Source organism: Catharus ustulatus, chromosome 5 (assembly GCF_009819885.2).
Source record: "Catharus ustulatus isolate bCatUst1 chromosome 5, bCatUst1.pri.v2, whole genome shotgun sequence".
NCBI lineage: Eukaryota > Metazoa > Chordata > Aves > Passeriformes > Turdidae > Catharus > Catharus ustulatus.
The window spans coordinates 29,966,246-29,978,523 of NC_046225.1; the positions used below are offsets into that span (position 1 = coordinate 29,966,246).

At 45.7% G+C, this 12,278-nt stretch overlaps 1 protein-coding gene across 1 annotated transcript; it reads right to left on the reverse strand.

The window, feature by feature from the left end:
- Positions 1-1,556: 1,556 nt before the first annotated feature.
- Positions 1,557-6,037, reverse strand: SFRP2 (secreted frizzled related protein 2). Its single transcript, XM_033061080.2, has 3 exons — positions 5,275-6,037; positions 4,548-4,628; positions 1,557-3,133 (listed from the first exon to the last, which is right to left on the reverse strand). The coding sequence occupies exons 1-3, from the start codon at positions 5,765-5,767 to the stop codon at positions 2,829-2,831; spliced, it is 879 nt and encodes a 292-aa protein (XP_032916971.1). The 5' UTR covers positions 5,768-6,037; the 3' UTR covers positions 1,557-2,828.
- Positions 6,038-12,278: the final 6,241 nt, after the last annotated feature.

Sequence of the window (12,278 nt, forward strand, 5' to 3'; positions counted from 1 at the left end):
AGCTTTTACACCACTAGAAACACTGACACTTCTTGTTGAGGTGGATATGACCCTTCTTTGAATACAATACTGTTAGAGCAAGGTAATGGAACTTTGGGAAAAGGTGAATCCCATTACCCTTCACATTTGCCTAAATCCTGTTTATCTGAAAGGTAATCCTACCCCTGTCTATTCACCTTGAGAGTGGATTGTCCCAGTGATTCAGCCAAGGGCCACATGCAGAAGGCTTTATCAGTAGGGCATCTGTATGGCAGGGTGCTCTTAATACAGGACACTGATTATACTAGCAAAATTGAATGTTTGCCAGCTTAGCTTGTTCTTCTTCTCCTGAATTTCTCCTGATCTGAACAGGATTGTTCTGGTGTAACTCTGTTTATGTTGTGATAGAGGAAGGAGAATGCGGTATGGGGTTTTTCTTTAAGATAAGGCACTGTTGATCATAGGCGATATGTCTTCATACATTTAAGTGATTTGGCAAAAATCTGTTATATGCTCTTGGCCATAACATGACCCCAGAGTGAATAACTTTTGACCTGTCTGTCCTCATCAGCATCAGTACTGCTTCCTTCTAGGACAGCCTAATTAAGATAATTTTATGGGTGCTGTAGGACAACTTAGTATCTATAACCCAGGCTGTGTGCAACAGTCCTAGCTGTTCATTTTCAGTTCCCAGTGACTTCATTGCAACAACTGCCTCTTCAATATACTTTCTTCCAAGGGGGACACACACCTGTTTTCTGCAGATTCATCTTCAAACACCTCCTCTGTATCTGTGAGCTTGTTCCCTCTAAACCCAAGGCTTTACATCAAGTACAGGCCTTACATCATATGGTGAGCAGACTGGGTAGAGTGATAAAACACCTGAAAACACCTGGCTCTGTAAGATGATGGACAGAATGCTGACGTTAAAATAATTACACCATGACATGAAAAGAGTCAAATCTGTCTCTTGATAAGTCAGGTTCATTTAGAATAAAGGTTTTAATGATATTTCGGCAAGGTATTGGCCTTTAAATACAGATACAATTTCACAAAATAATTAAGAGCCAGTTAGATTTTGTTTGGTGATTTTGTTCCCCTTTTAACTTTTTTTAAATTCTTGTACTTTTGAGGATATTTGTGAGGATTTATCTTTTCTTGCATGATTGGCATCATACCACTGTTAGTACCAGGTGTAGTGAATACATTAAGACTGTGGGAGAGGGCCAATAACTAATTTTTCCAAAACAATGTCCATGTTGGATCTTTACTTTTCATCTTTTGATCCCGATGATGAAAAGTAATGCTAAATTTATGAAAACAATGTGTTTGTTTTTTTTTTTTTTATATACTTTACAGAAAATTCTAGTGTTGGATTTGTATTATGTCAGTGAAGAGTTAACCTAAAATGTTGTTCTTGGGAATGTGGGACTGCTCATCCTGTCAGTGAAGCTAAGAAGAATTTTCTATGTGTAATGACACTGGGAAGCAAGACTGCTTTTCAGAGTAAGTACAATAAAATTCAGGTAATACTCTTCATCTGAAAACATTTGTAAGAAAATTGTGAAAAACATTCATTTAGTTACACTATTAGGTAGATTTTATTTTCTTTCTCAATAAGAATAGTGAGTGTACATACACGCATAAAAATGCCTTGCTCTATCATTATTCTGAATTGCAAGTGGCAAATGACATTTTTTTCCTTAATATGTCTTTTTCAAGAAAGGGAAAGATTGACGTAATTTTTAAGACAGTGGTCTCATTGCAATTCCATGTCAGGAAAGTCCTCTGAGAAGATGAGAAAATGCAGGCAGTTGACAAAAGAGCCACAGAAAAGAAGCCTCATCTCCAGGAGCTCAAGGGACACATATTAAAATCAGCTGACTGAACCTCAGTCCTGTGCCTTGTGGACTCATTTTTGAGGAAATGAGGTCCACTACAAATTTTCTGATTGCAGCACTAGAGGCTTCCTTGTGCTTTTCTACTGGCCACCTCGGGTGGAATGGCAAATTCTGCTTTGCCATGACAAAGTCCAGTTGAACATGTTTCTCACAGTTCTCCCAAAATGGATTAAAGTGAATACAGAGACAATGAGTAAACTATGATGTAAAGTTTATATACAAGAATATAACATTAATCTGGAGTATTTACAAGGTTAATTAAAGCAATATTTTACAACTCTTTCAGATTAACCACTAGATATATTACAGTTAGGCTACAGATGGTTTAATTTGCAAAATTATTTTTAAAAAAGAAAGTTGCATTCAGATCAACCAGTTCCAAAACTTGTTCTTATTTTTTTTTTCTGAGAGAGAAGGGCTCAGACTTGTGGAAAATAAAATGTGAGAATAGTTAATATACTCTTACTGGTGCCTATGTGTCACATGCAAGAGTGACCTTTATAGCGCTAAGACAGATGGGAAGCTGTGTCACCTCAGCGGAAGTGCCATGCACGCAGTGACAGGCCAGCTATACGCTTGGCTTTCTTTGTGACTCTTGCTGTGGCGCAACAAACATGCACGCATACAGAGAAGCAGCAATATAAATGAACCAGCATTACTGAAATAAAGAGGGAAAGACCTCAGACCAAAGTCACATTTGCAACCATTAGAAAACCCCAAGTTTTAAGTGAGATACTTTAATACTTCCCAAAAATAGTCTTTCATTTTTTTTTATTACATTTTAACCTATGTACAAACATGGAGGAGTTCTTCCCCTCTCAGACAGCGGTCACTGTGTCTTGTGCCCACGGCATCTCGAGGCTCACATGGGCCAAAGCAGGAAGGTGTGGGAGGCCCAGAGAGCTTGGGACAGGGGCAGCTGCTGGAGCACGGCCAGACACAAAGCCACTAACACTGCAGTTTACGGATACTGCGGGAGAACCGCTTGAAAGCCCGATGCCCTTTCTGCCACCGCTTCAGCGAAGTGATCACGAGTTCCCCAGCTTGCTTCTGTCCCATCACCAAGTAGGGGACGTTGATGTCATTCATCTCATCGCAGGTACACTGGAGGCCACCTTTAAGCCAGAGCACTATCTTCCTCAAATCTCTTTCTGTTAGCCCATTCAGCTTGTAGATCGTTTTGCTCTTTGTTTCAGGGGTGATCTTGGTATCCCCATTGATGTAGGCAATCTCCTTCACTTTTATCTTCAAGGCTAATAGAGTGAGGGGAGGGGGAAGTGGGGACAGGGAGAGAGATTGAGAGGTTTCTTTCCCATTAGGGCACATAAAGAGGACCTGGGGAGGGAGGTGCTCTATTGCTAATTAAACTGTCAGGGCTGACAGAAGAGGCAGCAGGTGGCTCCATTTCTAAAGCCACAAAGGGCATGCAAGTCATTTCAGTTTGAATCAACCTTAGGGTTGAGGTTTGTTGGATTTCTTTTCCCCTCCTTCCCCTCCCCCTCTTTTCCCCTCCTCTCTAAATTAATATTTTTTCCAGCTTTTCTCCTGTTTGCAATAGAGAGAGGGCATGTTTGCTACACTAAGCAGAGCACTTTTTTTTTTTTTTTTTTTTTTTTTTTTTGCTAGGAGAGGACAGCTTTCCTGGAAGTAGTGTTTGAAGGGGAGGTGGGGAAGCAAGTACCTTGACCTAATCTGAAACCTGATCTCTGCTGCAGCTCAAAATTTCTACACTTAATTTATTAGGCTGGAGAGGATTTTAGGCAAACCTGTAAGGAAATGATATTTCACATGCATTGTTTTTTTGAAAGAAAAGATCCCATGGAGGGCAAATTGGTCCAACAGCTGCATTCGATTTGGTAAAATAGCTAGGAGGGGGATACAGGGCTCTGTAAGACGCTGTGGGGCATATTTAGCTTTCGGAGGATTTATCTGAGTGCAATTTGCCAGGCCAAAACTATTGATTGTTTTAGCAATTATGTACTGCAATCATGGTTTCAGGTTTTGGGTGGGGTTTTGTTTTCTTTTTTTAAAGAAAGGCTTTTGAATTGTTGTAGATACTTATACTACAAATCTGTTTCCAGATATTAAACACTGACCTATTGTAAAAGGATTCTCTTCCTTATTCCCTTTTGCTCCTGAGATGCTAATGTGTGGATAATGTGTCCTCCAGTTGTCTGTGTTTAAGGGGCTTTCTTGTCCTCTTCTAACCCCAGATCTTCCCATTAAGTTTATATCCCCAATTGTCCGTGCATTACCTTCTCTGTCAAATGATATATAGAGCTTCATTATTAATCTGTGGAAAGAGTCTTTCTTATGATACACTGAGATTGGTCATGCAGCTCTATCTCAGACATCTAAATGAAGCTTTACTCTACTTCTCCCCAGGCAACAGTCTGGATTCTAAGATTCTCTTTTTAAATTTTTTTTTTCCATTTTACTTTCTGTTGGGTTTGCCAATAACAAACAGAAAAGAGCACTACTTCAAAACAGTAAACAGAAAAGACTGATAAAGAGGGCTAGTTTTTACTCTGAGGTGGAATTTTGTGTTTCATGATCCAATGGTCCAAGCCCTGCCTTTATTCAGGCACATCTCTTACTGACTCCACTGGGAGCTGTATCTGATCCTCGACTCTCAAGTTTCAAGCAAGAAACTCTGCTTCCACTTACCAAAGTCGTTTTTGCAGAGGTTTTCCACAATGTCATTATCATCTTCATTTTTGTTTTTGCAGGCATCACAGACCTTGGGTGCTGGAAATGCAAGCAGCAGTCCCCATCAGACTCGGCGAGAAAGGAACAGCAGATGGAGTGGGAACCCTTTGGGAAATGCCAGCTTTCCAACCCTTCACCCCAGAGCCTGCTCCTTCTCCACCCAGCCCCGGAGCTGCCTGAGCGCTTCGTGGCACCTTATCGTGCTGCAGACCTGCTACAGGGGGCACGGTGGGCTTATAAGGCCACGCCTCAACCAAAAGTTTTTGTTTTAATGAGTAAAAAGGGATAAAAAAGTACAAGGAGAGTGGGGAGGGAGGTTGGAACACGACACAGAGCACCCTAGCTCTGCGCTACAGCGACGACTCATGTACAAGGCGATCAAGCCCTCTGGATGCCACGCACTTCCAGCACCGAATCCCAGACTTTTCTTTGAGGATGGAGATGGATGCAGGCCGGTGACAGCTCCCCGACGGTACCTGCGATTTCCCCGGCCTCCTTGGAAAAGCCTCCCTGAGCCTGCCTCCCTGTGGTCTGCGGCCACCTCCCCGGTCCCCCCCTCCCGGAGCACCGGGCATGCTGTAACGCCTTCGCTCCCCGCGAAAGCTGCGGATGGACTCCGCTGTCGCGGAGCCTCATCGGGGGCAGATGCTGTCGGGCCGGGGGCGACCCGGCCGCTCCCTCTTACCTTCCCTGGTGACGGGGAGGATGTGGTCGCTGCTGGCCAGCGGGATGCAGAGGTCGTTATCCTTGGGGAAGCGGCTGCAGTCCAGCATGTCGGGCCAGGGGAAGCCGAAAGCGGACATGACCGGGGCGCAGCTTTCCTTCACCTCCTCGCAGAGCGAGTAGCAGGGCTGGATGATCTCGTCCAGGTCGTCGATGCAGACGGGAGCAAAGAGGGAGCAGAGGAACTTCCTGGTGTCGGGGTGGCACTGCTTCTGCACCAGCGGGATCCAGGTGGACGCTTGCTCCAGCACCTCCTGCACCGTCTCATGCCCCAGCAGGTTGGGTAGCCGCATGCTTTGGTACTCGATGCCCCGGCACAGCAGCATCGGGGCGGGGATGGGCTTGCAGTTGGAGCGCTTGTAAGAGAAGTCGGGCTCCCCAAAGGGGAAGAGCCCGGCGGCCGAGCCCATGCACTGGGACGCCAGTAGGAGCAGGGTGCAGAGGCGGCGCTGCATTTTGGGGCACGGAGGAAGTGGAGGGGGGGCTGGTGAAAGGCTCGGGGGGCCGGGGTGACGGGGCGGGCGGCGCGACGCTATCTCAGCTACAGGCAGTGTCTCCTAGACCGGACTCCAGCTGCCAGGAGGGAACGGAGAGTTTGAGCGAGATGCTGGAGAAAACTGGAGTTTTCTAGATTTTTTGTATGCAAATAGTAGGGGGAGCGGGGACTGGGAGGAGCCTGGTGACAGCCATCCAGAAAGGATTGGTCACTACTTTCTCGGTCTGCTTTTGCTCAGAGGGATTGTCTTTTGGCAGGAAATCCTTGCAAGGAACATTACCGTGCGAGCACAGAGAAGGAGGGAAAGATCCCGGCGAGCAAAGAACACCAAGAAGCTCCTGTGCTGGGCAGGGGGCGCGGGGCCGCCCCGGGCCGCGGGGAGCTGGAGGTGAGCTTTGCCTCTGGCTCAGCTGCTGCGGAGCTGCCCCCGCTCCCGCCGGCACTCCCTGCTTACGTTTGAAGTTTTCTCTGCCAGCGAACAGGAGATGCGGCCGGGCCAGTTTCCAGGCAAAGGGCGAGGCTTGCGGCTCCCTCATCTCCCGGAGGGTGTCTGGCACCTCCGACCCCTCTCTGCGGTGCTGGCATGGTTCAGTCCGGCCTGGAGCTGCAGGCAGCAACTGGGGACTGCCGACACTCCCGGCCCCCTCCGGCTCGGCAGCGTCCAGCCCTGAAAGCTGCCAGGCGGGACCCTCCTGCTGCCCCCCAGCCCCTCCTGCCCCTGGCTCTCCCCTGCCAGCAGCGGGGGCTGCAGTGGACCCGGGTCCTACAGCCCCTGGATGGCCTCCGACTGCCGGTGGGGATTTCCCCGAGTGGAAGAATCCAAGTGCTTTCGACATACTAGCACGTTTTTCTGAGGCTAAAAGCGCGGACCTGGCTCCCTGCAGCATGGGCACATCCCTTTCCTTTTACTCCTGTCTTCACCTAGAAACTCCCTTAAAGAATTGTGCTGGTGTTGATTTAACACCAAGGGGAAGACAACAGGCAAGGCACTGGGATCACAACTCAGCTTACGTGTGCTTTGTATAATTCTTGGATTTTTAGTACTATTATTTATGGGGTTGTTATTGAAAAGAGTAGGCCTGTGTAGTATCATTTTGTGGTGAACCACATTCATTAATCAGCTACTGAATATTTCTCCTTATGGGCATGTTTTTTGGGGAGCTAGCCTCAGCCGTGATGACTTCTGTAAATTGCAGGATCCCTGTACATCCAGTTTCCCTACTGGGCTTCCCAGAGATGTGACTCATTGCTTGTGGAATAGGAAAGAGATGGGACCTGCAGCGCTCTCACCAGGAAGGCACAGGTCTGCCATGCTGAAATGGCTGCAGTACTACCCCAGACAGGCTGCTGTCACATTATGAAATCAGTGCTGGCTCTTTCAGAGGAGGTCTCAAGATTCCTTCCAGTGGGCCAAGCTGATGAATGTAATCTTCCTGTAGGCCAGCTTCTCTCCTGAAGTTGTTTGATACCTGGAAAATAAAAATCCCGAATGTCTAGTATCACTTGTGGTAAGACTTAAAAATGGTTTATTTCTTACATCGCCACATATTCTTGCCATTTAAGCAGAGCACATGTAAGCTGCTGGCCTCAGTTGCCTTCCATAGGACTGAGCCCCACTGATGGCTTATGGTGCCCATTTTAAGCATATTGTGCCAAGTGCCAGAGGCTGTAGCCTTTGTCACTTGCCAGGAATGTCCCTTCCAGCTCCTATTGCTGGTTCTACAAGCTTCTGTCCCCAAACTCCTCTTGAGTGGAAGGAAATCTGCCAACAGGTTTGTTCCTGAATGGTCAGGCTGTTCACCAAAATGGACAAGTTTGTGGTTTGTTTCTCTCTCTCTTTTTTTTTTTTTTTTTTTTTCTTTCCACAGCTTCTCATTTTTTGGAGTCATTGATATCCCCTCAGGTGGATTTCAGCACAACCAGAAGAAAATTTGCCTGCTCCATAAATTTCTAGTACACTACTTTCCATGGATGCAGCTAGCTAAGCTATGTGGAAGCAAAGACCCATATCTGAGCAGACTGTTTAGACTAGAGACAATAACCTCTGTGGTGGAGGATGAGACACTTCTGACAGAAACATGCTCATTCTTTTTACCTGAGTTGTTTGCTTGTTTGTTTCCAGTCTACAGGAAATAAGCAGAAAACCCACACGTTTTCCTGGATTAAACTTTGATTTGAAACAAGGTTTTATTTAGACCTTATTATTTCCATTTTTAATGACCCCCGGTGAACTCATTTACTCTAAGTTTGAAATTACCTGAGATCACGTAAACAAAACCAGCTCATGCCTGCAGACCCGAGCAATCATTGGTGTTCTCGCTCTGATCCCTTGCAGGTCAAAGCGCCAGACGGCTAGGCTGCTCCTGACTGCCAGCTCGGGCATGACGTTCCTAGCCTGTGAAGCCGAATGCTGTTCGCCGTTGCTGCAGAGCAGCAGTGCCCGTTCACCATGACCCCAGCCACCTTCCCAGGGAGCAGATGATGCTCGCCCTGCCGGCCCGGCCCCACCCCCTCCGCTCAGCGCCAGCACCACTCCTCCGCTGCAGGCGGAGCGGGGCTGTTTTGGCTGCCCCGGTGCCACTGCCCCCCGACTATCGGGGGCACACGTCGGGGCCAGGCGTGGGACGTGCCCGGCACAGCCCGGGAGCGTCCCCGGGGGTCGGACGCGGGGGCGTCCAGCGGCACGCGCTCGGGCCAATAAACATCCCCTGTCTCACTCTTAATTGGGAACGGAACTGAGGAGTGGTGCCGCCTCTCTGTCCCCTAGGGAGTCCAACCCCGCGGACGTCCTGCCCTGCCCTGGCTCTCATGCGTAGGTGCGGGGCCCGAGGCAGCCAGGTAAGGCACTGGGATCCACCTCCCACGAAGGCCATCGGGTTAGAGGCTTTTGGGCGACCTGGTCCGACCTGATAGGAGCCAAGCAGGACTGCTAAAATACAATGATGTTTTAAGGTCTACCTGTTAGGATTTTTTGTGGGGTTTTGTTTGTTTGTTTGGGGTTATTTTTTCCTTTTTTTTTTGTTTTGTTTTGGGTTTTTTTGTAGTTTTTGTTTTGTTTTTAATGTGTTAAGGTGTTTTTTAATTGTTTTAAAGGCATCTCAGGCTTTTTGAGCACCTGTAAAATCATCAAGTGCCATGGATAGTTAAGCCGCTTTAAAGCCCTGAAAGTAACATAAGCCTTTAAACCACTTTAGATGTTTAAATCTGTATAAGCTGTTAAAATGTCTTTAATCCTCAAGTGCTTAAATCACCTTAAATCTTGGGAGTTAGGTGAGAGAATGAGCGGCCTTGTAAGAAAGGCCTCAGCTCCAGTTATCCCTAACCCACAGTTGCCTGATGGGTGGTGGTGAAAATGAATTAACTGTGGGTAAACCAACTGGAATCCTTGCAACTTGCATGGAGTTCAGTGTTGCATTGTGTTGTAAGGAATATGCATGTTCTATGCCCTCTAAGTCAAAACATGGTGCTGCTTCCCCTTGTTTTCAAGCCTTGGTAAGAACTGTGGACTTCTGTACATTTTTCTGACCAGACCTGAAAGCTGAGATGTGGAAAAGGGAAAAATCTATTGACACTTGCCTGTCTGCTAAAGAATAGGCAAGACACTTTCTTTAACACAGGCAGCAATAAAGAGTATGAATTTGTTAATTTCTGTCATATTTTTCCATACCTTCTGCTTTGACATCACTCAGTCCCTTACCTGGCAATGCACTGTATGTGGGATCTTCTTTGCTTCTCCCTTCACCTGACTCTATGAGGTGCTTTGGTAATGTGATGAGCTTTGAGGCAAAAGCTGCCATTACTGATGGCTCCTCCAGCCTGGGCCTTACATTCCTTTGTCACTGACTTGAAGGTGGTGTTGTCCCTTTGGGTTGCAGAATTATGGGATAACTATGGCTGGAGGGAACCTCTAGAGACCATTTAGTCCAAATCTATGCTCCAAATTCTGGGTTTAGCCAGGTGACTTGCAGTCTGACACTCCTGAGACTTTCTCTGGGATGCCTGCACCCTCACCTGGGAGGCTTAATTCAAGGCTGTGTCTCAACCTCATGCCCTTTCCTGGTGTAAACATTGATCTTTCAGCTCTTGGGCAGCCCACAGATTGGTTTCCCTTCGTGGGAGATGGTGAGACTAGGATGGATGATTTGCCACTTTGAGAGCAATGATTTGCAAAGGGAGGCATGGATGCATGGAGGGAAACCAAGTCTTACCTGGCACAAAGCACCCACCTTCCCCAAATGTCTGGGTGATGCTTTCACATCTGAATTGAGTCTAGCCTCACTGACTGGCGAGAGTAGCCAGTCCAAGCAAGTTAGGGGAATGACCTCAGGGGCTTTCTAAGCAAAAAAGTGGAGCTTGAGGACTTGCCCTTAACATTGTAGAGGAACAAAAAACCTGTGTCTTTTTAGCTCCTTCTCTTCAGCTCATAGAAGGGCAATGGTGAGGACAAAACTGGTTTTCTCACCATGATGAAAACGTCTGAAAAAAATTTCTGCTTACCTTTAGAAATGGTGTCTAACATCACACTACAGAAATATTATTACTATTTGAATCTCATAGTTGAATTTGACAGGAAAAAAATACTATTGCATAGATTTTGATGTGAAGCAGCTCAGCAACACATCCCTCCTGATGCTGTTTCACTGGCTGATAACTCAGAATTTAACATTTTCCGGGCTGGGCAGCAATCTTGTTTTCTGTTGCCACAACATTTAAAAGTTCCATTGTCAAAAAATGCACGTGCTGTAGATAAGTGTTCCCGTCTTCCTCCCTCTTCTCGGGAAGGAATCCTTTAGAAATAAACTATAGTTTGCTTTGCTTTGCATTTGGAATGCTCACTGAAAATGCAGCAGTGAACATGCTCGAAAGGTGTTGAGGATGTGCCTGAGCAGCACAGGGGAAAAAAAATCTTCCTTGGGTGATGGCAGAAGAACCTCTTGGTGGCGCCTGTGCACACTGTGTTCTGTTTTCCTTTGCCCAGTGACACGCAGTATTGATCTTCCCCCTAGGTATACGATGCTCTGTATTTTTGCTAGCTACCCTTCTTCTCTAGAAGCTCTGTTTGGGGACTGGAACTCCAGGCCATCATTAGTCAGGGTTTGATATCATGGAAGGGAAAGATCAAATTGAGGCTGATTACTTTCAAATGGAAATGAAACCAAGTCACACAGTTTTCTAGGTTTTCACTTCTATTACTATTTTAATTTTAGTGGCCATTCCCTGAATAGTTTCCCTGCATTTATTATCTTTAAATTTTTTTTCTTTTTCTCGAGGTTGGAATGTTTTCTGTAGGAGCATTATTAAATATTATTCCAAACCTCTGCTTTTTAATGTTACTTTGTACTTTCCATTTATATGAAGTGTTTAATATAGGTGCTTATATGTTGTATTATGCACACACAGATGCATGTATATATAAATCCAGATTTATTTGTATACTAGTACTATAGTAAGTTACAATTCTTAAATTTATCAGACCTGTATCTATATCTGGCTACAGTTTTTGTTGTGGTGAGCATTTTTGCTCCTGCAGAATTTCTGTTTGTAATTACCATTCACTTTACTATTTATCTAATCTAAGTGCTGGATAGCAAAGGTAGCAGAACCATGCCCTGGAGGACTATAATTGCGTGGTACATGGTTTTCCTAGTGTATTTTGTTTAAAAAGCTGTAATGTATTAAATCTTTTCTTTCCCCCTAGCTGCTATTTGCAGCCTGGTAGTAGCTAGCACCTTGAGCAGAGAGCGGGACCCCACTCTGTGAGTGAGTGAGTGTATGTGAACCATACAAAAGTACAGGGTGTTTATACCAAAATGCCAGGGTTCTTTGTGGGGCACAGGTTCTTCAGGTGGGGAGAAAGGAGAATTGCTGCCTCCGTCTGGGCTGGATGACAGGGGACAGAAATACTCCCATTCTTGGCCACTGTGTGAGTTTTGCTGTTGTTACTGTCATGAGTGGTCTAGCTCCAAATTTTACTTCCTGTTAGGACTTCAGCAGGTTTTGACTGTTTGTGTCCAAAGTTGCCATTAGTACTTGCCCTGAGGAGTAGTTGAAGCTGTGGACATTGGTGAGCTTCGGTGTGGATCTGTGTGCAGGAGTCATGTAAATCTGCAGATGCATGGACAAAAATAGCCACTGACTGCTCTGTTTCTGCAGTCCTTTACAGAGAAAACAGCTGTAAATGAGTGTGTGAGTAAGGCAGATATAGAAATTCACTTTCAGAACTAATTGCTTCTTGCAGGGAAATGGTCAGATTTGTGATAGCTAGTCTAATGACCTCAAGGTTTGGACACCCATTACTCCTAAAGGGAAATTATTTAAAAATAATAGTAATTTGTAGTAAAGCATTTTGAAAAGCAAAATCAAAAGAACCTGTTCCCCAAAGCTATGCTATTTAAAATAAAGCAATGAAACAGTGATGTCAGATTGATCTACTCAGCAAGCCTCTGTATTGCATTGGAGTTAAATTACAG

Excerpts from the sequence above, each read along its gene's own strand:
- SFRP2 (XM_033061080.2), bottom strand. The coding sequence starts at position 5,767 with ATGCAGCGCCGCCTCTGCACCCTGCTCCTACTGGCGTCCCAGTGCATG. Across the intron at positions 4,629-5,274 it reads CCTCCCCGTCACCAGGGAAG|CACCCAAGGTCTGTGATGCC; the intron begins GTAAGAGGGAGC and ends TTGCATTTCCAG. Across the intron at positions 3,134-4,547 it reads CCTCTGCAAAAACGACTTTG|CCTTGAAGATAAAAGTGAAG; the intron begins GTAAGTGGAAGC and ends TCACTCTATTAG.